Raw genomic sequence first — 27,838 nt, 5'->3', positions numbered from 1 at the left:
TGTCCTGATGACTTCTCTCTGACTAATGCATTTGCAAAGCTTCTTACATTATGCTGTGTCCATTTTTCTTTCTGAAGTGGTGACTCTGCAGGTCAGCTTGCCTAATTTCGAGTCTAAAGCAGACATGTATTTTGTGCATAATTTTCCCTGTTTATTTGCTGCCAGACAGTTTGAGGCTTACCTGTGCCTACAGGACAGAAAAGATGTCTCCTGGACCTGGATAGCCAGAGAATTATTTACCAGGTTCCTTTCAATGGAGGGAGTTTTTCTTAATATTTCACATCTTCCTATACTAAGTTTTCCTTTGTTCGTGAACCAAACTAGAAAGAAGCTTTTAGTCCTCTATTTAAACTATTAGAGTAACAGATCAATTTGTGAGCTTTCTGGATCACATCACTTTTATACCATTTTTTATTTTCAATCTTCAGTTTCCTTTTAAAATGTCACTCTGACTACTTATACTTTATAAGAGCAATCCATACTTTCATAATTACATAAACCAGCTCCAAGTATATCATGTATCACTACCACAAATGCAGTTATTTTTCCCACCTAACTTAGTTTTATGTAATTTTAGCCTATCTTTTCTTCAGTAAGAACAATGAATTGGTGCCAAAGATTCTAGACAGAGCAACAAATATTTTATCAATCAATATTGCTCTCTTGGTGTTCAGATGGTATTTGGATAGACAGAAGTGCTTTAAAATGTCTGTTACCTAATTCCAATTTTTAACCGACAACCCTGATACTCACAAGATTTTCACAAAACAGCTTTCAAATACTGGATGACACAAACAATATTTCTGAAATCTGCTTAAAAGTTGTATGCCCAAGAGTCTGTACATAACGCATAAATATGGTATCTAGTTTTAATCTGATTACTGATTTTCTACTCATGAAAACCATATGTAAATATTTAAGACAGAACTATGTACCTTTTATTCTACTGCTGTTTGCAAACAGAAACAAAACCTAACTTCACATGCATTCTGTCCTCACTACCACAGCTAAAATGTGAAAAGTATTTGTTTTGCTTGCTGCTACAGTAAAAGGTAAGATGGAAAAGAGGCACTTGGAAAAGGTAAATATAACTACTAAATATTGAAAGCTGAAATTGGACACTGGCCACACTATTCCTGAACATGGAGTTGGAAAAAACAACTTAAAAAACTAAGTTTCTTTCTCATCACAAAGAAGCCATTTTTGAATAGGGGATTCATCTGCTTCAACAAGTTACAACTGAGGGCACAGGGCATAACTGAAGGACAACCGGTTTAAATCTACAAAACCTAAGACAATTTTCTGCAAATATGCAGGTAACTGGTAAATTAGAGAAACTGTAATTTGAAAACAACAACAAAAATAAAAAACCCCTACAGACAGTCTGCAAGAAATGCTTACTCTATAAACTATGTACTTGCTAAACAAGAATGTGTGGTAAGCCTGATATTTGTAATGCCACTCTAAATTGAAAACAGAGATGGACATCTATTATAACTTCCACTTTAAGGATATAAAGAGAGTAGAGGTTCTTCATATCTAACCACACAAAGTAACTTGTTAAAATCATAGAATCACAGAATCATAGAATCATTTGGGTTGGAAATGACCTCTAGAATCATGAAGTCCAACTGATAACCTAGCACAGCCAAGTTCACCACTAAGCCATGTCCCTAAGTGCCACTTCTACAAGTCTTTTAAATATATCCAGGGATGGTGACTCACCACATCCCTAGGCAGCCTGTTCCAATGCTTGACAACCCTTTCGGACAACAAATCTTTCCTAATATCCAATCTAAACCTCCCACGATGCAACTTGAGGCCAGTTCCTCTCATCCTATCACTAGTAACTTGGGAGAAGAGACCAACACCCACCTCACTACAACCTCCTTTCAGGTAGTTGTAGAGAGCAACAAGGTCTCCCCTCAGCCTCCTCTTCTCCAGGCTAAACAACCCCAGCTCCCTCAGCCGCTACTCATAAGACCTGTTCTCCAGAACCTTCACCACCTTTGTTGTCCTTCTCTGGACACGCTACAGCAACTTGATCTCCTTGTTGTACTGGGGCCCAAAACTGAACACAATATTTGAGGTGTGGCCTCACCAGTGCCAAGTACAGGGGCACTGTCACCTCCCTACTCCTGCTGGCCACACTATTCCTGATACAAGCCAGGATGCTGTTGGCCTTCTTGGCCACCTGAGCACACTGCTGGCTCATGTTCAGCTGGCTGCCAACCAGCATTCCCAGGTCCTTCTCTGCCAGGCAGCTCTCCAGACGCTCTTCCCCAAGCCTATAGCATTGCATGGGGTTTTTGTGACCCAAGTGCAGGAGCCGGCACTTGGCCTTTTTACAATTTACAATTTAAAATTTGCAACCTCTTACAGCTGACTTTGGCCCATCGATCCAGCCTGTCCAGATCCCTCTGTAGGGCCTTCCTACCCTTGAGCAGATCAACACTCCCACCCAGTTTGGTGCCATCTGCAGTCTTACTGAGGATGCTCTTAATCCTCTCATCCAGATCACTGATAAAGATATTAAACAAGACTGGCCCTAAAAATGAGCCCTGGGGAACACCACTTGTGTCTGGTGCCTGTGTGTGTATTCTTTCCCCTAGCAAAGGGGTGGCCTGGGCATCCCCTAATCCTTGGTGAAGACCCTCTCCGTAATGTTTTTACTCTAATATCGATACCTGCTATTCCTCCTATTCCTGAGATAAAATTATCTATGCTTTAATACGTGAGTACTTTCCAGCCCTGGAATCCTTTATTCCCCAATCTTCTTGACAGTCTCACCTTAAAGCTCCCCATTCGCCTGCCTGACACTACACCCTAACTCCATGTGCACCACTTAAACTTCTACAGTGATCTAATCCCTGGACCCCACTTTTCCTCTGTTATCCCCAAAGGCCACCAGGGCGTACTAGTGCCTTCTAGGTGAGCCTGTTATCTTGCTTGGCACTTCAGAGAAAAGGTGTTTTGGCTCTTAAGTTTGGAAGAGATTGAAAATACTTAATGCTGCACTTAGGAAAACATTAGGAGAGTGAAGAGAGGCCAGGTCTACGTAAGAGGTCTACAGTAGCAGTCCTCATGCAAAGTGACTGAAATTCAGCAATACACATCCAAAATTTGCAATGGCCAAAGTTAACCCAATTTTTTTTTCTTTTTTATTCCTAACATTCTGGAACATAACAGTGAAGCTGATGTCTCCAAAACAGATCAAGGTTGCCTTCAGACCATCAACAGAGTTGAAAGTTACCATAAATCCTGTATTCAGTGTAACAGAATTCAAAAATATTTTACACAGTTAATTAAAACTCTGAAAAGCACAGAGAATCCTTTCTGAGTTCCAGAACAGATCAAGGTTCCAGCTGACAGCAAAAAAGCCAAGGATCTTTTCCCTAAACCGTGGCTGCACATGTTATTGCTGTGACTGATTGGTTTTATTTTGAATTCTTTTGCTTTTATTCCCATACATCTAAAGCTGCTTTTATTCCCTATGTGATATCATCAGATGTTCAAGATTTAAAGTCTATGTCAGCAAAAAACCCAACAAGGCTTTCCATCTTTCACAATCTGATGTGCACCAACTCTCATTCAACAAAAGACCTGTCAGTAGCTCCATTATCAAGTACAGTAATAAGCTTAACTTTCTGTGTGCAGTTCTAAGCCACTTCCCATAAGAACTACACAAATGCTTCTTTGTTAAATCTTGATTCAAGATTATGGACTTTTTATCTGCAAACTGCAAGGTGCTTCAAAATCTCTAGTACTGGAATCTTTGGTAATCAGATGAGTGACAATTCACAAAGTTGCAACTATGATGATTAGAGAATCATGAGCATCTTACATAAGGAAGAGAGGATAGATGTGAGGATATGGAATTTCACCCATCTAAAGAAAGAGCTATGGGGACCTATACTAAAAACCTATTACAGGGTTTCTGTATGCTATCTGAAGCGATCAATCATTCCATGTGACCTACATAATTAATTAAATCTCCATGAAATGCGGAACAGGGTTCTTGTGTGATGGGTTGTATCATTAATTCCCATAGCCTTCAGTATTACCTTTAATTTTTGTTATTTTTTTAAAATACCACAGTGCAGTTAGATACCTCAATGAGATTAAGGCACTTTGTAAATTTGAAACAGGTTTTGTGCCTGCACATTTCATATATATTTCTCAAAACTGTTTACAATTCAAGTATTGTTATTTCTTTGTTTGGCACTAGAAGCAATATTTACAACCACATGAGGTAAATATAAGAGGGCACACCTAATTTATACAGTCCATTTCCCTTCCATTACAGACCTTCCTCTTCTTAAAATCAAATTAAATGGTATTATGCATTAGCAGAAAGTAATCAAATTGTACTTTATTTTACCAGAAAGACTACATTGTTGACCTTTTTATTTTGATTAAAAAAGTAACAGAAATTCATGTGAAGAAATTCACCAGTAATGTACTTGACTTACAAAATGTTCAACTGCATTATAAATAAGTCAAATATGTTAAAAAAGTATTTTAAACTGCTATTTAATCTTCTTTCTTTTCCCTTAAAGATGTCCTTGTAAGCTGTGTGTTATTTCTGTACTCTAAAGGCAATTTTTCAATTATGATTATCTAAGAAACAAATATAAAGAGAGAGCATTCATCCATGATATTTTTTCTGTGTCCATGTTTGTACATGCATGTGCAGTTATGGTTAAATGCATACAAGTGCAAACACTTGTTGCTGTTGGCAAACCCTTCTACATAAGGTCACAAAAAGATTTGGTGCAGAAACAAAGCCAGTGCTATCTTTTAGCTTCTTTTACAAAGCCTGTGCAAACCTCACTGGTCATAAATCATAGCATAAGAAAATATGGATCGCAGGGGGAACAGAGACTTCGATGAATTAGATTTCTTTCAGTTTGCCGTCTCTATTAGTTTCAAGGTGTACTTGTGTATTTATTGATTAAATGACAAAGTAGATTTCTTTTATTTTTCTTTTTTCTTAGTAGTAACATTTGATCAGAATGGTTTCTTAATCCTCCTCTTGTAATTATCTGTCAGGAACACAGCATGGTAGAGAAAACATGTTTATACAAAATTGTTGAACTATGTCTAGGAAAAATAAAGAACTGATTTGTCCCTAAACTACCAAAGAGAAACAAAAGAAATTATTTAAGTAGCTGAAGTGAAATCTGTGGGTATTATAATTTCTTTCAGTGATGGACACAAGCATCACTTCGAGGACTTACAGGCAAAAAATGCATACTTCAGTACAAGACTTGGATCAAGTAAGTATACTGGGTAGTAGCTGTTGAAAATATCACCCTAAATAAAGTACCTCTTTTTCACCAAGAATTCCCTATCAACATGTTTTGCCACTTTCCTACCGTATACAAGAACTGCCCCATTGAGACATTTCAAAAGCTAAAATGATCCCAATTGACTTATGAGGAACTAGAATATATAACTTTAAAAGCTACTTTGAGACTAAATTTTTATAAGAAAACTCTTAAAATCTTTGAAGTTGACCAAACTAAAATTTTGATGTAAAATCATTTATTTTTGAAAGCACAATGATTACTTGCCTTTCACACTATTTATGAAGCAAATCATGTCCCCTACATCAGTGACATAATAGTTTCTACACTTGGTTGTACTGTGGTGTGGAGACAGTTTACAGTTTACAAAGACAACATGAACTTCTTTGTACGCTTCGTTACAGAGGTAAAAATGAAATGCTTTTGTCACAGGAAAGTTAACCCAGAATCACCCCAATTAAAGGAATGCAAAGCAGAAGTACCACTCATTCCATTTCATTACCTGACACAAAATACATTTTGGATGCATCTTCTGTTCTTAGACGAGTTCATAAAACCCCATGTTATTAGAATTTTATTACTTTATTTGCTGTTAACTTATAAATCAGTTTTCAAACTAATATAAATAAAAATGATACAGTTCCTACTTCTTTATATTTAAACACTGGGGCACGGATGCCCGACTTAAACCTAACAGATCTTTTAATGTATATACGTAATGAGGCCTTGGTAATATGCCACAAGGTGGAGATGCAAGAGATTTAGAATTTGTTTTCCTGTTTTCCTTTCCATTCTTAAAGACACTTAACCATTGAACTGTTTTCGTTAAGCATTGTTGTATTTTATTACAAAAATAAGGCTCTAAAACAATATTTATCATATTGCTGTGATATTAGCCATTTGCTTTTATTTATATGCTAGTGAAGTACATCAATATCTTAATCAGTATTTTTTCAAGCATTTAAATTAAAAAATTGTTTCTAGGTATTCAGTCTCTTACTGTAATCCTTGAGACTACAGAAATGATTAAAAGAATACATAATTTTTTCTTAGATTTAGGTATTCAAAATAATTGCATTATTAGTACCTCCATGAAATATTTAACAAATTTTTCTAAGGCAGGCACACAGTCATATTATGGTAAAAAATGGGCCTTCCCTTCAGTATTACTGGAATTCAACAACTAGCCAAGAGAAGCTACAAGATAGAATATAGAAGGGCAATCTTATCACCAACAAATAATATTTTTAAAGACTTAACTTAGTTTGAGTAATTATGTTAAAACAACTATATTACTTGCTAAGAAGTTTAAACAACAGATATCATATTTAAGCACTCGGAATGGAAATCTCCCTTATGGATACTGCTTGAAGAAAATAATCACTTTCATTTAGGCAACACTGAAGTAACATACTAATTTCAAAATGTAATTTGTTAAAATATATTTGACAGTGCATTAAAAAGAGGATCATAAAACTGGCTCCTAGAATTTAGAAGAAATAAATTGCAACTGCAAACTAGCACAGCCACTTTAAAATTCAGTGCAACTCTTGACTTGTATGATTACATATATCAACCAGAGTTTTGAAACATAACTGATTAAATGGAAAAAGACATGGTAAATTCCTTTTTTGCCTTTTTGAGTTCTGTTTTCTCTCACCTAAGAAAAATACAAATGTTGCTTTTAAATTTAGAATAATGAGAGGGACCCTTAAGTAATCCCCAGTAAGACTAATGCTAGGTTTTATAAGAGTAATTTTAAATATTACTAATGTATGGATTTTTTTTAAGTATTCTGGTAATTGCCACTCAACAAAGTAGTTTAGAGGCAAATTTTAAATGAATTTGAAAGTTCAATGAATTAAATATAAAACTGGACTATAGCAAGAGTGTGTTGATATGAGTCATTATTAGTGTTTGTCAGAAAACATTAAATGTTTTAAATGTTTAAATGTAATTCTATTCTAAACAAGATAGAAATAGATTAATGTTAAATACAAGTTCCGCAGTTGTTTTTATCAAGTAAATCTACCTCTGACTGGAAATCAAATGTTCTGTTGGGAGTGGTGTACTCCATTGCACTGTGAAATTAAGAGGTACTGTTTGAAATGAAAGATAAGATAGAAATGTAAAATGACAACACATTTCTTTTGTAGTTTGGGCGGGTTTGTCAAAATAGAAAAACAAATTGCAATGACCCTCATATTCATAATATGATCATAATTACATAGTTTACCTGTAATAATTTATTTGCCCTTTAAGTCTGTCTTGGGCTGCAAACAATAAGTTTTTAGATATAATAATTTCAAAAGTATTTTCGCTGTCTGCACCTAGCATACTGTTTTCAATAACGGGGTTAACATGCACACTGAGGGAATAAAGCTTTATGTTATTTTTTAAAGGTCATATAAAACAGGAAATACAAATATCACAAGAGAACAGAATCTGGGTCCTGGGTCAAATGAAAGTTCAGTAGTATAATATAGTTTCCTTACACAGTAAATACAGCAAATGAATAAACAAGAACCTGAAAATGTATTTGTGGCAATATAGGCAGAGGTTGTGGCCATTCAATTTTTGTTATACCAGAAATATATTTTGTGTTTTGATACTCAGAAATAAGGTGCATTTTTCCAAAGATTAACTGAAGCACCTCTCTCTAGAGATAAAAAAGCACTAATTTAAACTTTATGACTGATAAACAACCATCAAGTTTGTCACCAATGAATCAAAAAATCCAACCCAAGCCACTAGGTTTCCCACAGAAGAAATTAAATTAAAACAACAGTACCTGTGGATCTCTCTAGAAGACAAACCAACCCTGAAGTACAACACAGCTCCATTTTTCACGTTTAGAACAACCAGCTGGGAACAAACTGAGTATAAATCATAGGATTCTGCTCTGTTCATCTTGATGATTCAAATGTGCATCTACATCCAGCTTGCTCCAAGTGGCTATTATACTACCTTATTTTTAAGTTTAAGGTTAAGGGGGACAACTCACCTTTTATTGTGACAAAAAATGTTTTGGAATTTTGTCTCATCTCATTGGTCAAAGAGAAAATCCTTTATTATTACTGTAGGACAAAGGATTTGCAACTATCTGTTATTTGAGAAATATGCTATTGCAGTAGTTTATCTCATTGTATGGGTCTTGAAGATGCATGGCAGCATCTCAAATCAACTTTTAAATAGAACTGCATGGAATTTGCATGACATTGGGAATACTGAAAAACTTACACGAAGAAAATGTGGTTTTTGATTGGTATGAATTATATATGGTGCTGACAGATTGTTCAAGGGCTCTCTTGTGCTTCATGCATTGCTTTTGATAAAGTTTTAATTTGACTTCTTCTCATTAACAATTTTTACTGAAAACTCCAGACATGTGACTCAATTATCTATTCATTCCTTGAACAGTCTTAGAAGATCTAAAGGTGATGTGCTCTGTTAGGGTTCCAATCCCAAAATACATGAATATACAGCTGTCTTTCCTCACATTAACAATCATCTTGGTTTCAATGTCAACAGGATCTCTTATGGAAATAAAGTTGGGTGTCAACACATGCAAGGCTGTATATGAACAACTACTCCAGACTAAAATGACAATATAAAAGGAATATAAAAAAATCAGAACAAACAAGTCGAAAAATGTCCTTACAAAAGCTGTATACTCTGTAATTTTTTTCTCCTAGGTAAAGGAAAATGTACAGAGGTTCTGAAATACATGCGAAGACTCCAAATCTTCACTGCACACTCCAACATAAAAAGTAATGTCATTTAAACAGAGAAAGGGTTAGTAAGTTACACTGTGTATTGCTGCTTTGTTAAACCACATAAACTCTCTAACTCAACTCGATTGCTAGACTAAGCTTTCACTGTTCTTTATAATTACTGGAGTTTCTATAGAAATATTTGCTTCAGAATTCTGAAAGAATTAACATTTTAACACAAAAGCAAACAAAACCACTTTGCTAGCTGCTAGAGATTTTTTCAAAGGAAGTAAGTATCATTAACGTATAACAGTGTACAGATCACTTACCACCTACCTATTCTTCAGGTAATTAGTTCTTACAGTCTACTGGAGTTAAAGTTGCAGCCTATCCACAGAAAGGAACCTTAAAACTAAGCAAAGAACCTCAAAATTTGGCATCAACATAAATACAACTTCATATAACAAACATCAACTACCCTGCTGATTTACTTCAGTGAGTTCCCATTTCTGAGTAATTAAGTAAACAGAAACTGAACACAAAGTAGTGAGAAAACCCTTTTGTGGAAAGGAAGAAAAAATAAGTTCATAAGAAAGATATACATATATATATATAATTTTTTTCCTTTTCATATATATATACATATATACTTATATGTATATAGTAATAAATATATAAAGTCATTAGATACTATAATATCACAATTTTAAAAACACACAAATATACATATATTTGCATATATAACATATCACCGAAGAACGTAACAGAAGCCCTGGTCCTTAAAATTATCTGTACACTTATCTGCAAGCATAAACATAGTTCTCAGTGTGAATACTATTTGCATGCACTGGGTCATTAAAAGAGTACAAAAGAGAAAGAAATATGCACAGGATAGGAAAACATAATAATGAAAAGATTGATTCTGAGAAGAAGGGAAACTTGGAACTCGAACGAGCAGCAATTCACAATTATTTTGAAAGAGAAAATGAAAGCTATATTTATTTAAATGATATCAATTAAGGAAGAGATTGCAAACCAGTAATGTGTGAGGGTGAAATTTTTAACTCAGAAATGGATTTACTACCTGTTCCATTCTGTCTATCCGTAAGTGCTGCATTTATCCTACAAAAAAATGTATTTCCCTTCTGAGTAATACTGTACAAAAGACACAGTGTTTCAAAAATAGATTTTAAAAGGCTAGAATTAGGAAAGAAATAGTTTTAGTGATATCAAGCATTACAGAGATTTGCTAATCCAAGTGAGAAGCAGAAATGAAATATTCTCTTGTGAGGAAATACCCACAGTATGCTTATCCTTTATGATTTACATGACAAATACTACATATTAGAGAGAAAACCCAAGCGACTCTCATGGGAATTATCTGTATTATTCCATAGGAAGACCTGATCCCTTGATAATTAAAATATTCTGTTTTAAAAGAGAAAGTATACATAGCCTAAATATCTAAACATTAGAATTTAACAGCACCTTGGAAAACTATTTTAACATTGTTAGCTGTATCTCACTTCTCAGAAAAAAAACCATAATCTAGTTATGAAGAAAAAAATGCAATTTACAGCTATGCTTTGTCTTGTGACAGATGGACTTGACTCAGTATAAACACTAATTCCTCCAGACATCTACTTATAACAGCTATGCCCAATCTATAACATTTAAAAATAAAAAGTATATAATTAAATTATAATTTGCTGAAACTCGTTTTTTGCTTCAGCAAAAATCCTCATAAAAGAAAAACCTTTTAAAAAAATAATGTGTCCTCAGAGACATTAAATATATCAGTAAATGATGAAAAGAGGCAACACGAAAAAGGAATACTCAAAATTTTAGAAAACAAAAAGGCTACATATCTGGAAAGCTCTTTTTCAACATTCGGAATCTTACACGTATCAGCAGAATACCACAGTGCATCTCAGGTCCTTGTGCCAACAATTTAATCTGAAAAGCTTTGTACAATTACTTTACAGCTAGAAATAGGACTTTTTAAGTTAGGCAAAATCCAGAGCTACTAGGTAATGGAAAGTCTAGAAGACAACTATCAAGACAAGTGTCATTTTCTCCAGGTTACTTGACAGGACTCGTTATGAGATAAACATATTCCCTGAACTGTGCTAACTGCACCTCTGTTAATGACAGTTTGTATACTTTGGTTTTTCAGAAATTTCTTAAGTAATTTCTCATGGCGCAGCTGTACAAAGTGCTGGTTTTGAACGCTTCCTTCCACACTTTTTTCAGAAGTTGTGGGTTGGGGTTTTTTTGGGTTCTTTTTTGGGGTGGTGGTTTTTGGTTTAGTTTGGGTTTATTGTGTTTTCTTTTTCCCTTTTCTCTTAGTGGAAGCCTACAATTTAAAGATTGACTTGAAATGACTTTCTGCACATACAGACAAAACCCACCGGTATGACTACTTTTCTGAAGTGGAAGTAAAGGATTAGAGACTTTTGTTTTTAACTACCAGTAAGAATCCAGTTTTTAAGTAATTCTTAGTAAATTTACACTTAACATTACTGCAAGATCAGACCCTTAAAACATCCACTCCTGTTTCACAGGCTAGTTTCATAAAATCTTTTAATCTTTGAACACCAAATCTCACTTTTGTGTTTCAGAGTGCACAGTACTCTGCACCATTACACACTTTATAAGTAATAATTTACTTAAAACAAATTCCCAGCACTAAGGATATCAATAAAACCCAGAACTAGAGCATAAAATTGAAAAGACAGTTACACAATTCTGTGTGTGCTTGCTGCCCTAGGTCAAAGCTATACATCTTCACATCAACCTAATTCATTTGACACACAGTCTTCCCACAGCTGAGAAAGCCTAGCTTTCTTACTAGTTCTTAGCAAAAGCTTAAATAGAAAACCCCTCATGTTTAAGTAAAGTTGAAGTTGTGACAGAAATCAACAAAAGGCAGGAAATTCAAAGATAACACTGACAATCCATGCTTAATTCATGATTGTTTAACAAAAGGGCAAAATGATACGAGGAACTAATGTCAGCTTTAACTCCACTCTGTCTGTGTTCTTGGGCAAACAGGTGTTTATCTCAAAGATTATACTAATTCAGTCTCTCCTGTCAGTCTAGGTAAATTCTAGTGAATATTTAGCATGTAACAATGTGCTGGATGTAAAGAAACTTTTAAAGTAATTTTCAGCATTGTAGCATGTTACACTGTAACTAAATAACAAATATCATTAATTAAAAATGGATTTTTAGAAAATTATAGTAGACAAACAGAAAGATATCATTCTATAATTTTTTGAGGTAAACAAAATATACTTTTTGTATACAAAAAACCCAAAATTAACCATTTTGTAATGTAACATAAAATAGAGTAATTTTTTTTTCTCATGTTAACAACTCTTAGTATGTACACATACTTAAATTCCTCTTTGAATCCTCTTCTGTCTCTCCTTTTGTATAATATAACAAAACATTTTTCTGGGCAGCAAAATGTCAGAGAAAGTAATGCTGCCTATAGCTAAGTTTTCAGGATGTAACAGTTTTCAACCAATTAATGAAGTCTAAAACTTCAAAAGAAAATCTAGTATTGAGTGTTTTAAAATACTAATTGCATATACTCATGTCTGTGTTGTAGTTTTGCATACAAACAAAAGAATTAAATTAACAAAATTATGAAGTTCACACTTCATAGTCTTCACTAGAGTACATGAAATTACCTCACCCATACATACCTATAGCATTAATTGAGGGTAACAGTAACAGTTTTTGCTGTAATTATTTTCTTTATTTACTGTTGTTATTTTTATTATTATTGCCTAATTAATGTCACAAATGATTACAAATTTTGTTGGAAATTAGCAATATTACTTATTTTTTTCCAGTGGAATTGCTAAGCAATTATGACCTTGTCCCAGAGGCTGAAACTCCTCTAACTGCCATATCATCAAAATTGGTGTTGAACAGTTTCAAAAATCCTGCATCTGTACTCCATGCCTGCATCTGTACTCCATCAAGCTGCAAGAAATCTGGTTACCAGCTCTAGGTATGTTTTAAAAACCCAGTGAAAATAGGTACAGTTATAATTTAAAGCTGGTGTCAAGATTTTAATTTCCAAAGCAAAGACAATTATGTGTTTCACTCTCAGGATTAACAAAAAAAAAAAAGCACAATTGCTGTATGCTCCCACCCAGTCATGGCCTCACAGAGCTACAGACGCTACTTACTTCTTGGGGGAACCTGAACAACTATGCATGTGAAGTTGTAAGTCTGTTGTAAGTCTTTGTAAGACCATGGGAGGCCACCTGAACGATCCCACAAGAAGTCAGGCACATGCTTCTCAGCTGATTTCTCCTACTTGACACAAATACGAAGATGCAGAGGATAGGAGGGCTTGAAAAGCCTCTGAGGAAGAGAATGGTTGCTCTCTTCCCTTTGTAGAAGAGAGGCAGCTTCTTTGATAAAGGAAGTTCAACAACGAACTGAGCTTGCAGCATTGTAAGTTGCTCACTTTTTTAACTTAACAGCACCACAAACAAATGTGGGAAGTCGTCCACTGAAGTACCAGGAAATAAATTAAAAAGGAAGAATGGAAAAGGGTGAAGCCCGGCTCCACCCTGCAACACTGTTTTTAACCTAATTAATATTCACTTGCTATCACATTTTTAATCTAAGGCAAAGTCTTGACTTCCTTATGAAGCATAATTTATGCTTATAAATTCTACTTTGCTGCAGTTTGTTTTGCTTTTTCAGCATGTCAAGCTGGCATGCTGAGATATGCTGAAGATTATAATGATAATCAATTAGTCTTAATAATATATCAAAAATAGGTCAGTATCAGAGCTGCTTTGCTGGATGTCTTACTGATCCTTATAAGCATAAATAGTTAAAATTTTAAGTGAATAGTAAAACTTAGTATCAACACTATCAACTAAAAATGTTCTCAAAGTCCCAGTAACTGACTGCAATAATGTTGAATGACTCCAGAATCCAACACATGAGTGACAGGTGAGCCTTAGTCCACAGAAGTCAACAGAAGCTCAGGTTGGATGACTATGGTTGCCAAGCTAATCAACCAAACTACATACATTATACACCTACTCATTCTGTGAAACACACTGCTCACTTTTCCTCTAGCCACGGACACCTCCTTTCCCATTTCCCCACTCTTTAATAAGCAAGACTTGCCTATCCCCAGTTTCTTTGCTTTGGTTTCTCAGTGTGTGTTTCCCTACTTTTGGGAGAAATCCTGTTTATCTCTCAGTAACTGCAGGCAATGAAGGGTGAAATCAGTTTGAGAAATTATTGATCCTCAAGATGTGGATTCCATTATTCCCATGATAATTCTTCCTACATGGGTTGTCAAAGTGAGAAAGGACAGAAGTACAGCTAGTAGATCTATAATACACAAATGGACAGTCTCGCTTCCAGCTGAGGTCCTGCACCTCTGACCCTGTAACAGTGACAAGAAGCACCTGCACTGTTGCTTCGTGTTCTACAGACAATTCCTCTCCCTGAATCTCCAGCATACCGTTCTCATTTCACACATTCATTAATTCATCTTGGCCAAGTGGTATCAAGCCATGAAAATCTATGGTTTTAACTTTGGCAAGATCTGTTCTGCACATGGAAGTACAAACAACTGCAAACCAGAGAAAACTGTGGTATAGACCCATGCTCCCTCTCCTCTGCCATGTCCCAAAGCTCCCACAAGTGCTACAGCTGTTGTGTGAGCTCATGTTCAAATAATGAGGACATGAGGCAAGCTGAACTCTGCAGACCAACATACCCTTGAATGTACCCACGCAAACCACAATGAAGTGCAAAATCTGAAGGGGAAAATAAAAGAATGAGTTTGTGCCCACTAGGAAGGTAATTTATCACTTTGACACATAATTCTTTATAAAAGCTACGGAGTAAACATTTAAAATAAAAACGAGTGAATGAGAAACAAAATAATACGAATTTGAGGTCAGTATCTTATTTGAAAATAACAAAACTAGATAAAACTAAGCAGCCTCTGCAAACACACTCAGGTGTTAAGCTTTCCTATTCCAAATGAAAATTCTGTCTCTCTGTGTGGCAGACAGAAAGCCTAATTCCTAAGGTGCTCCTTTCTATTTTATCAGTATGGCATTTTTGAGGGATTAACAAGTTGATTCAAATTTTATGGCCTACAACAAGGCAATCAATCCACACTCATAGTTGATTAGTTATCCTTTTACAGCATCTAGAAATGCACATATATTGTTGGATTTTCTCTCAAATGCTATCCTACTCTTCAGGACAATTCAAAGGGCACTCTACCCAGTCTGCCCAGTAATTGTCAGTTCTATAATCCTTATAGAACACTTTGCAGCACCTAAATAACACTGACTTTCATCTTATAACCACAGCTATTTTTAAGCATGCCAAACACTTTTTGTACATTTCATATTCTTCTGGATAAAGGTTTTCAAAATTTTTATCTATAACATTTCTAATACTTTTATAAGAGTCCCTGTGCAAAGCTAGTAGAGCTCAGTCGTCATAAAAACAAAGACATAGGTATATTACATACCATAGTCGGTGATCTTACAGGATACTAAATACAGCTCCTTCAGGTTCTGGCCTTCTTTGGCAATCACCTCCACACATCTGGAAGACACATACAGTAAAATCACAGTTAAAAGACAACAGATCATTTTTAAATAGCAAGAGCATAATCCACAAGTGTAATGTACTGTATCTCAATTTCTTAATTTTGTGAATTGTTCCATACAATTCACTGAAAATGCATATGGCTACATGTATACACTGGAGAAAAATATTATTTTACATTGAATGCTTTTATGTCAATATTCCCGTAAGTCTTTCAATACATGAGTAGTTTGAAATATATACAGACAAGTCCTTTGGAAAATAATACAAATGTGAATTTCCATTTCTTTATTACTCTGTAACTTTGGAAAGTTTCTATTGCAAGATTTAAGCTTTAAGAGTTTTCTTCTAGGGAAGAACTATAAATGAACTGTAATGAGGACAAAAGTTAAGAAAATGTAATTTTAAAATCATGTTTGTGTTTCTTTAGTGATTATTCCAGGAGTCAGCATTCATCAGTCCATGAAACAATACATGCCACTGGTGTTCCAATATGTTGCTAGAGAACCTTGGATAGATGAGAAGACAGCTCATTTGTTTGTTTTGTCACAACTATAATCAATTTGCAATGAGACACATAAGATTTTTTTCTGTTAATCACCTTGTTTGATTTCTTGTAAGCAAGAAAATATGAAAAGTAAAATTGTCTTATAAAAAGGAGCTTATTATACATTTGAAACCAAGTCTATATTAATGCTATGTTTACAACTGCATTGTTTTTAGTGTATCACGCAAAAATATAGTTCATAAAATATAATTCCAGTCCCATTAATATAAAATGCACCACTGTTCATTAGATCAGCTAACATGACTATTGTGCTATTCTCTACAGAGACATATTTTAAAAAGTGTATTTTATAGAATAAATTGCAAGAATTTCTTCTGATCCACTATATTCCTCTGTAATTTTCAGATCAATTACCCTATCATCTACTCTGCCTCTTAAAGCAACCCTCCCACAGTACACAAAATTAAATCACGTGCTAGTTTAAAAAAGGAAAAAAAAAAGGTATGCTGAATTTGGCATAACTTTTGGAAAATAAATTTACTCCTCAGGGACATTTTTCCTCCACTTACCACCACCAACAGATTATCTCCCAATCTGATTTAACTGTTCATGCTGCCAATTTTAGATTTTAATACCAACAACTTAATTCTTATAACTTACAATAACACAATAAGTGAATGATAGCCCTTCATATCTATTCGTTCCCTCTCTGCTTCCTTCTAAAATTCACTACTACTAATAAAAGAGCATGCCTCTGACGGAATACCACAATCATAGTTCCTTTACCACTATTACAAATACTCAACCCTTGAAAACTGTGAGGGCCTAATATGCAGAAAATTTTTGCAATGCTTGTCATTGGAAAAAGGTTGCCTTACTTTATGAATACACAGAGAAAGGAGAGAAATATTTGAAGTGGTAACCCCTGACACTGAAGAAAAACAGGGTGGACCTCTAGATTTTGTACTTGTTTAAACCCACAACTTCTCTGCTAAGAAAATTAGCAAGCATGACCGTTGTTATTCCTTAGAAGTTACACCAGCACTATGCTTTTTAGTATAAACTAGCCTCAGAATTATACATTTTCATCAGGTTACTTCCTAAAAACCAGGTAAGTTTTAGAGCATTAAACACGTTCTATGTACATGAGAAATGTCTTCTGTTCCTGTAAGACATGATTTGGAAGAAGATACTCATCCTTGTTAACTGGCTTATCAAGATCAAATGGGCCATTATTTATTCAAGAAAAATACTTTCTAATAATGACATTTTTTTTGCTAATATTAGTAATATGAATTAACAGAAAATCATTATCCTGTATTTTATTAGACAGTATGTTCATTAGACATTTCAGCAAATAAGATGTAATGGAGAGGTGAATGGACATTGCAGCTGAAAGTTTTTGTTAATGCTTTTCGCATATATAATTTAGCAGAGTACTGAGATTACAAAACACTTCTTATGTCGGATAAAAATTCTGAACATAGAAAAATATTTTTAAAATTTTTTCTAATGACTACAATTTTAAAGATTACTTCTGATCATTTTTAATTACTGAGAGTTGATCAAAAATGTAATATAGCAACCATTGTCTAACATCACCACCCCACAACGTATGTCAAGATGACAACAAAGACTTGTAATTTTCCCTAAAACTTCAGTTACATGAATTTTCGATCAATCAGGGTCAAATTTGTATTACCTGCGCATTTTTCTTCCATACGTATTAAAATATAAACATACTTGAGGAAGAAAATTAATTTTCACACTCAGAATAACTGATGAGCAAACATGAGCGAAGTTTCATTAGCCAAGGAATAGAGAAATAAGACTATAATTAGAGCTTTGATAATGTAAGTCTGGATCAGAGCTGGCCAAAGCTAGAATCTCTTCACTTGTTACATTGTAAATAAGTATTATCTAGAACCATGTAACACATGAAAACGTCAAAACAGAGAAAATGAAGTACTTATTTCAGGAAGAAATTGCTCATTCATTAAACCTGAAAATATTATCTAACAAATTCATATGCCAAGCTTTCCCTAGATCTGCCCAATATTTTATGAATGCTGTTCTCTGATAGACTGATATGCATTTCAGTTTTATTGCATTTGATTCTAAAAATAAGAAATGAATATCACACACTATGAAATTTACAGTGCAATCAGGAGCAAGAAAAAGGCGAAGAGCAGAAATTGATTTCACATAAACAAGTCAAACAGTATTTCAGAAACCAAGAATATAACTAAAAACATACCTACCTACTGTTAATACAAAATAGTTACAAGACCACAGATGTTTGTAAGACAACTAGAGCTTGCTCAGCACTGTGATGTTGAACACATCAGCACTACATCCCAAAGTTCATTACGTTCAGAGACTAACAAACCAAAGATTGCCTCTTACTGTTATAATTTCTAAAAATGTCTTCCTACTTGAAAAGCTAAAGAAATCTCAAGAAGAAAAGGATAGAACTAGAATGTTGTTAAAATTCCAGCAATTAGTATCAGGAAAAAACTCTCAATCTTGGTTACAGAAACTGTGGAAATGTGTCTATGAACATGTACTTTTGTACTGCTCTTCCCACCTTGTCTGTATATAAGAGCAGAAAAATTAGTTAAGCGTACAAAGATTTACTGGTGTAAAGCTTCTCTGCAAACAAGACTCTTCAAAAGTAACAAAACTGCATGACTGAGACATAGATATGCGTACTGATGACTTCAAATTTAGGACCATCACCTTGATGGCTCCCAGATATAAATCTGTACAATGAATTCACAATGCCAAGGTTTCTTACTTTCCATGATGTGATACAAAACGTGCAAGCTTAAAAATAATAAAAAAGACAAATTAGAAAATAAGTCATTCAAAACCCTGTAATCCTATTCTCTTAGCCAACTGACCCCTATGTTCTTTGACTTAAAAGAAAGCTTAAGATTAATGAATTAAACTGTGCAAGCTTCTACCTGGAAAAAAAGATAAAAAAGATCATTGAGTTACGGAAAAATGATTGGTTTTTCTATATACATTCACTGCTTTTATGTTTTTGGTCTAATTCTAAAAACCTTGGAAAATCGTATTTGTGACAACTGAAAGGAACTAATGAGAAAATATGACTACAGTATTTGTGGTATAAGTGGTCCTGGGAGACCTTGTTACAGTCTGAGATGCTATTCAGCCCCAAGTCAACTAATTGGAGTTGCCATATGCTGGTTAAGAGATCACAATTTGACAGAGTGAGTTTCACTCACTGTAGAGGTGTAAAAAACCCAAAACATTAATACACTCCCTTGGTAAGTTTCAAAATGAACATCAGACTGTTTACACGGCTTCTTCGCATTTTACTGTCATATATTTGTCTCTAAGCAGTAAAGTGAACACCGTATTATCCTTCAAAACATAACCAAGACCACTACTGGGAACCAAAAGAGAGCTGGGAAAGAACAAGAACACTAAAATATACAGTCAACAACCAGAAATAGTTCACAAAGAAATATATGGAGGTCCTCAAAAATTAGGGTTTTGAAGGTTAAATTCCGGCAGAAAATAGTAGCTGCATATAAAATAATAGTGTCATTGGTTCTGATGACTTAAACATTCCTATGGAAGGCAATAATGCAATATAACAAAACAATTCCTCTTACCACAGAATCACACGCAGAGTCTTAAGAAACTGATGTAATCTCAGGCCTTCTGCATTCAGACTAAAACAGTGAAAGGACTAACATTTTACTGGGAGATCTATAAACCCTTGTAAAACCTCATAATGATAAATAACGAGATTCATGCACTGATGGATACATATTCTTGGTTCAGGATTCTCTTTTATTAATAATTTTATTTAAATTCTGTCCAACATATCTCTTTCAGTATATTTGTTTTCTAATACTTTATACTAATAAGAGGTATGATTTTCACTTGTCTTTCAGTTATCCTGGTATGCAGTTTTTACTGCCATTTTAACATGCTGGTCACATTCAAAATATATATTTTAAAGTTGTTTTATTTGAACACCAAGAACTACAACTATAAGAAACAATCACAGAGCCAGCAAAACAGGGTAAGACTTTAAATCAAATACACAAACTGAATTTGAAAAGCACTTTTTGTCTGGAGCCAATATGCAAAGTGTCACTAGTTACAGAAGTTAACAGCAATTATCTTAGGGCACTCATTGAGTTCTGATTAGCAAGGAGATATTCTTTAGAAAATCAATGTAATTTAAAATTAGGTTTACCAAACAGTTTTGTGACTTAGAGTACCAGAAAATAGATAAGCTTTTTTCCCCAATGGAACTCACAAACTACAGAGGTAAAGGCAGACAAGTTCCCAAGCGTCTGCTTGTGCTCTGAGCTAGTCAGATGCAACCAAGGTCCAATCAGAAAGCTACACAGATAAATTAATCAGGACTGTGCTTAAGCTATTATGCCCTGTCTTTCAGCGATAAATATCTATTTTCAAATATTTATTAGTCTTATCTAAAATGTAATGCCTTTATAATTCCTGTTACCCTCACTGCATATAAATCCAGCAAGCAATTAAGCCAAGAAAGGAGAGATTTTGCAAATTGTTTAATTCCACTCTCTGATATTTACATGTAGTACCATTCCAGGTGGCCTTTGGTTCCTTTCTGACTTGGAGAAACTGGCTACTATAATGGATGTAACAGAAATAAACAACTATAAAAAATAGTTTTATTCTGAAACCCTTGTGGATCTGATCTTCCACAGCTAATCATTCTATAGTATGGAAGACAATTAAGTGGTATATTTTATTTTTTAAGAACTTTGAAATATTTTGGAATTCAGATTCAAGATGAAAAATCCCATTAGATACAGCACTTCAAATACAGTTTCTTAAATCCACTGTGGCAACTTGCCTGCTGTCGTAAGCAAAATCCAAGAACTGTTAACTACCAGCAAGCCAATACACATTTCTTAGCAAGCATTATGTTTTGTATTATACAAACATTCAACATTATAGAAACAATGGCTTCCTTCCTGAACTGTTTCAGTTATACTTTTACACTAGAACACTGGTAAAGTACTTGCCTTACAGGTATGATATAGCTGGATTACTCTGTTATATTAGGGTGCTGGTGTAGAAAAGGAATTGCTTACTACATGTTGCTTCTTCACACAGCTAATGTCATGATGGCTTCTCCTAAGCAAGCGTAAAGGTAACTATCATGGTGTTACCTACTTACAAATGCAAAAATATACAGATTTAGAAAATAATGACTGCAGTGTAGCTATAGACAGGATCAGGGGCTGGCAAATTGTAGATTTTATTTCTACTCACATAAGCAAATCCTTGTGAATTCAAAAAAGATACTTGATGTCCCACTGCCTCATTTTAATTTACGTGAAGTGCACTGCAGTGTACAGAGAGGGTGTGGTCACATTCTAATGCTGAATGTGTGTTCTGATTGAATCTTTAGTTGAAATGATTAGTAACTGATGCTGCACGTGGAAAGAAGTTCAGAGACAGACCACCACACGTGCTGCAATTCCAGAGGAGAGTGCAAAGGAAAGGAGACACTCGGGAAGGAAAGCCTGAAATACTGCTATAACTCTGTCTCCTGGGTACAGATCACACAAGGGCATACAATGGCAGAGTTGCACCATTTCTTGCATGGAAAGAGTGGGTATTGAGCATGGATAGCTTAATTTTTTTTCTGGCCTTTTAGAGATTATATTCACATGCTTCAGGCCTCAAGATTTTTCCTGGAGTTACAGTGGCCTCAGTTTTGGTGGATTTTTTTTAATGTAGTCTTGTGCCATCGCAGTAGGGTATAGTACATGGAATATTCATAATCCATTTGTTTTTATTGTATGCAAAATAGCCTTCTTTCCTCAAAAAAAACACCCAAGTTTAATAGTAAAAATAAGAAATGGGAACTATAATGACTGCTGTGCTCTAATTTCTCAAAAATGTTCTTTAGACAGTCCTTTTAGAATGCTTGGAAAGACTTTAAAATACTTCTATAAAAATGAAGAAACATCACCTGATATTTTGAAAATAAAATTTTGAGCGTTTTTATAGTTTTGTACTTCTTGAGCTCAACAAGGACTGCACACATATGAAAGATTTCACCATATGCACTGCTTGATTTTCGTACCACAGAGGCTGACATACACTTCGCAGAGCTTTGCACATAGGCAGCTAAACTATTCAGATTCACCCATTCAATCCTCTTTGCATAACTTAATTTTTTCTAATCCAGATAAATGCCTAACCGCTACCAGCTATTCTTTTATGTATACCTTTAAAGACTATCCTTTCTTGAGATGACAGTGCAGATCACGGTCAATGGGTGATGTGGACTGAGAACAGACTTCATCAAGGGCCTCTCCTGCTAACTTTAAGCAAACAGCAAAACCTCTGCCTCCTTTTCTCCTGTCCCAAATGGAAGCACATTCTATAAATTATTTTTTTTTATTGTGTTATAAACAGAGGTGGTTAAATATTGGTAAAGGCTTGGTTCTGTGAAAACATAAAATCCCTATAAAGGTTTGATAAATATTCCTAATCCTATTCTTGGGAGCAGTAGTATTGCTAAGAATTATCATTATCTAAATTTATACAAAAGGAACAAGGTTTACAGGGAGAGGTAATCTCTTTCGTTAGACAGTAAAAAAGTAGTCTTTTTTTACAGGACATAAGGAAGCTTTCTGCAAAACCATCCTATCATCAGATCTGATCCTTCTCCTCTACTGCTGAAGGACATTCAAGTTTGTACAGAATTTCTGCTTATATAACATGATGATAGAGCAGAAGAAGAATGAAGATAATCAAAGAGAAAAAAAAATCCAGTACTCATCATAATTCATATATCTTTGGAATTGATTTGGGATCCAATTCTCTTTATATTTCAAGAATTAGAGTAAGTTGCTAGATATGTTACATTAATTTAATGCTGCTGATGTTAGTAAAACTCATGAAAGAAAAGATCAAGCTCAATGCATTTTTTTGGAAAAATGCGATAAAGAAGAGAGATTAAAGAACATCAACAATAACTGAATTCTACAGTTCTCAGGCAAGGCTAGTATGCTAAGGTCTCACCCAAAGGGTAGCATCACAGCAAATTTTGTATGTAAAATTTAGTGGATTTCATACATCATACGTTACCAGAAATCTTTTAGTATACAACTTTTAGCTGAGAAAAAACGTCCTTCCCTACTAAAATTTAAGTGTCTTGATTTGCCATGAAGTACTATACAAATCTTGATCAGAATGCCAAGGTTCTCAGAAACCACACTTTAACGTAGAGAGAATGCACTGAGAGAGCAATGACTTTTAAAAAAAAAAATGCTTACAGGCAAATTTCAGAAACTCTTCATGAAATGATTATGAATTCCTTTCTGTACGGCTGTCTGGCTAGCATTTCTATGACTGGTACACTGCTTTAAGAAAGCAACAATAAAAAGCTTGATGGTACTGTCTGTGCTTCATATGAAGTAAAATTACCTCCTTTTAACTCAGACAAGATACTAGCAAAAATTAGAAACTGAAAGAGCAGTATTTCTTTCTATGCATCATAATATTAGTAGATTGCCAATTATATTCTGTAAATACAGATTTTAATACTACCTAATAATGTATGAACTTCATCTAATATTATTCAATTCTTCAAAGTACTTAACAGAATAACTTTTCATGTAATCTTACTGGAAAATAATCTGGCTAGACAGAATACTAGGATATACTGTGCCCTTTTAAACTGTAGTGAGAAAACACGGCAGTTTTCAGTAGGTGCAGAATTCGTATCAGAACAACTAAAAACACAATGAAATGAAGGAGACATTATTTTGTGTTCCTGATTTAGAGTGTCACCAAAAATACCAATCCGAAAATTAGTCTAAATTGCTGTTGTAGGTAAAAATAGAAAAGGATCGAAAGGGTAGGTTAATGCATGGTTAAAATCTGTAAAATAAAACTAAACCTTAAGAGATATTACACCTAAATCAAGGTCTTGCATTTTTACATGGCATGTATGTAATTTGTAAAAATTAGCTTTATTAACTGAGCCTGAAGGCTGATCCCTGTGACCACTTTGAACATTACAGAAAATGCAGTTTCCCAGACAGTTATGCAGCAACAGAAGTAATTTTTGGCACCTTGAATTTTCCAGAATTCAAAAGTCCAAAAGCACAAGAGGATTATACATTAGCAATATATAATGTGATGTCAGATGCTTTACATGGTAAGATATAAGTGAAGAAACTTTTTTGAGTCCCTCCTGTCTTAGAGTCCCCTGAGTCTTCTTGAGATCGTTCTGATTTTGTTAGGGCATTGAGCATGCTGGTAATTATTTATATTTGGTGTATCATAATATTGTTTATATTTTTGTAAAACAAACATGACTTATTGATATCCGCCTGCACTTGCATCTGCAGACAGTACTGTCTCATTGGCTACCCCAAAGTTACCTAGCTACTAAAATGTAATGAATTGCCACCCAACACGAAAGGAAAAAGCTTAAGAACAAGTAGAAAGATTTTGACTGAAATTTTATGAGTTGGATAGTTTTTTCTTTCTAATCTATCAGAAGCATTTAACAAACCATCACACCCAACAGTTCATATCCTCTTCTGGCTGAGCCTCTCTGTTCATTGATGTAAATATCCTAAATCTTGACAGTCTAAGTTTAGATGTCTTTCCGGCAAGCCTCAGCTAACTTTGCACTGAAGAGAACAGAAATAGTAATCTAATTCCTTAATGGCATCTCAGCTATGACAGTGATTATTATGTTCTGCTGCAAGACAATCAGAAACAGCTTCAAATGATTTCTTAAATTGATCCAACTGGACCCACAAGGGTGCAACTGTCTAAACCATTAGAAATTATGTAGCCAATTAAAATCTATATATTCAAAAAGCCAAGGAAGTTTCAGTGGGTTGTATTTTTGCCTCTCTGGAGAACTCAGGCACGAATTCTGTGATTTATTCATAAATTATTACACATAACTATAATTCCATAGAATTTTTAATAAACCATTATTAATAAAATATAAAAAAATCTATGAAATCACTGAACTGCAGATCTGCCTTTCCCTACCTTCCTGTAGTAATATATTTAAATTAGGGTTTGAGCAAGCTGCATTTATTTAATTCACAACTTTAAAGAGGTACCTTCTCATTCTAAATATATCGCATTAAAGTAATAGAAGTTGCTGATGGTTGAAGCTTTCCAAGGAAAGGACACTGTTACCACATTAGTCTTAGCTCTAGAACTTGGCAGTCACTTAAACCAGGTCAAACAGAGTTAGAATTGCCAGTCTCTCTGTGTAAGAAGTCATTTCTGTATAAAAGTAACACAGGCACATTTCTTCACTCACCAGGGAAGATGGGGGAAAAGCAAAGTAACTAGTATGTGGGCTTGATAGAAACAGTGGGGGGCAGGAAAATGTTACATATTTTCCATATGTGCAACTTCGAGAAATCACAGAAGGAATAGTACTAGGAAGACATAAACTCTGGCACTTCTATTTCCAGGCAGCTAAGCAACCCAGACAGCAGAAGCATGCTGATGGTCAGCTGGAGCAAACACGTCCACCATTCAACACAATGTTTCAGGTTATTATGAAATTAATTCAAAGCAGGTACTGTTTACCAAAGTTGTTCTGACATCCATTGTGTTCACAATTTCTGTGGCTGCCACCCCATTTGCTGTACTTCATCAGAAAAGCTGTAAGAAGAAATCTCTAAAATAACGTAAGCACATTCTGTACTTCAAGAATAAATACTGTGTCAGAGGACACCTTGTTTTTAGTAGCATTCACTGTGTACTAAGATATTCACAGGTTATACTGACAAAGATAATTGGAAAAGATTATGCTCTAACTCTCTTAGTTCTGATTAAATGACTCATTTTCAAGGTTCACATGGAAGCCTCAGTAATTGCAGGATTATTGGCAGAACACATAACATAAAGGAGTTTGTTACTCATTGCTAGACATAGTCTAGTAATATACTACAAGTACAAATTGTCATCTGGATAAAAGCCTTCTCTATATTCTTACTAATCTGCCTGTACCTAAGATAGACACAGGTAAACTGGAATTTCTATTTGTTACAGGAGGCCTGAAAAGATGTTTTCTAAGTGCAGGATTGGAATTCTGTTAGGAGGTGAATGGGCAGCCCAGGCAATTCACAAAGCATAGGCAATGTGTTCACATTGTATTGAAAGATGAGTTTCTACCTGTTGCTCCAATTTAAGTTTTTGTCTAGTACTTCTTATTTTCAGCAGCAAGTACATAGGGCGAGTCTGATTTAGAGAGAATGATCCTCCCTTTGGAAGAAAAAAAAATCACATTTCTCCATAAATCATAAATGCCATGGCAAGTAGTTTTGAATCTGCAACTCCAGGTACAGATTCTCTGTGATGTGGCCAGAAACAGTATTAGGCCTTCAAACTGGCTTGATGACAGGTTTAATTATCTCCACTACTGGTTATTTCAAAGTGTTGACAAGATCCTCAAATATTTCCTTTACTAATTAGCATCATATGTGCTTATGGAGACGTGTGAGTTAATGTTGCTCTTGGACATACTAGGAAACATATAGGTAGTAATATGGCAGGCGAAATCTGTTGCTTGGGGCCATGAACAGAATGAATTAGCATTATTTAACCACTCAAAGATAAGATACCAGTTTCTTCTAAAACAAATAAACAATGACCAAACTGTGCCACAAAAAAGCAGAGCCAGACTTCATATTCACATTCTAAGCAGTTGTTACAGTTGCATTTATGAAGTTTTCAGTAAGGCAACTCCATTAATAAGTGGAATCCTAATGCCTTTTTTGATTTCAGCAACTTTGGGTTTAATCCTAGATTTAGAAAAGAGTTCACTTATTATATCCTTCTGGCATCAGGATGAATTCTTCACACATGTGGCTAAACTTCTGTTCAGTAACTCTACTGGTTTTGTTGAGAAAACGATGACAGTAGCTTGGCTTATTTCTCTTGTTGTAAAACCAAGGGGAGACCAATAAGCAGAACTCATATGCCTTGAGACCTTTCTCCTCCACTGATTTTAATGTGATCACCCTCACCAGTTTGACTTGTTTGTGTGGCTCTGGCAGAATTAATCACTGTACCCTAGGCACCTCAAGATATTATTTTGTTCATCATTGTGATGAAATAAGGTCTGATCATCTTCAAGCTAACTCCATCCCCTTTAATCTACTGAACAAAATTTACCTACTCTGTGATGGGGTTTGGGACAGCAATGAGCCATAAGCTAGACCAGTGTGAAATAATGTTTCTCTGCTAGGTGGAGCAACCAACTGAAGTAGCAGATCATGAAGAGCACAGGTTACATGTCACAGGAAAACCAACATCATAACCTTTCCTGAGATTACATCAATCTATTATGGACCCAAACAGACAAACAGAATCTACAATTCTGGCTGTCACCAGTCATGCTTTTCAGTTCAGCAGGTTTCGAATCTAATATGTGGTCAAACAACACGGTGACCATCATAGGTACAAAACCAGATCAAGCATTCGTATCCATACCTTTAATTTGTAATTCAGTCACCTCTAAATTTATTTTATACCTGCACTTTGTAAAGAAGTTTTTGAAATATTTGTTTCTTAGAAATATGTTGCTTTTATATTTGAATCCTACAAAGATTTTCTGAACCTTTCAAAACTGCAAATAGTGCAGAATGTGACTGACTGTT

General features: G+C 34.7%; 1 protein-coding gene across 1 annotated transcript in view; it reads right to left on the bottom strand.

Annotated features, from left to right (window-relative positions):
* The window catches only part of FBXL17 (F-box and leucine rich repeat protein 17), a 293,836-nt gene that overhangs the window by 82,273 nt on the left and 183,725 nt on the right, over positions 1-27,838 (bottom strand). The window contains exon 7 of the mRNA XM_075078407.1: positions 15,561-15,637. Within this exon, the coding sequence (XP_074934508.1) occupies positions 15,561-15,637 (77 nt within the window). The remainder of the gene's footprint in view (positions 1-15,560; positions 15,638-27,838) is intronic.

The sequence above is a fragment of the Phalacrocorax aristotelis genome, chromosome Z, assembly GCF_949628215.1.
Source record: "Phalacrocorax aristotelis chromosome Z, bGulAri2.1, whole genome shotgun sequence".
Classification (NCBI taxonomy): domain Eukaryota; kingdom Metazoa; phylum Chordata; class Aves; order Suliformes; family Phalacrocoracidae; genus Phalacrocorax; species Phalacrocorax aristotelis.
The sequence above is the reverse complement of the archived record's forward strand: the minus strand, read 5'-3'. Positions and strand labels throughout refer to the sequence as shown.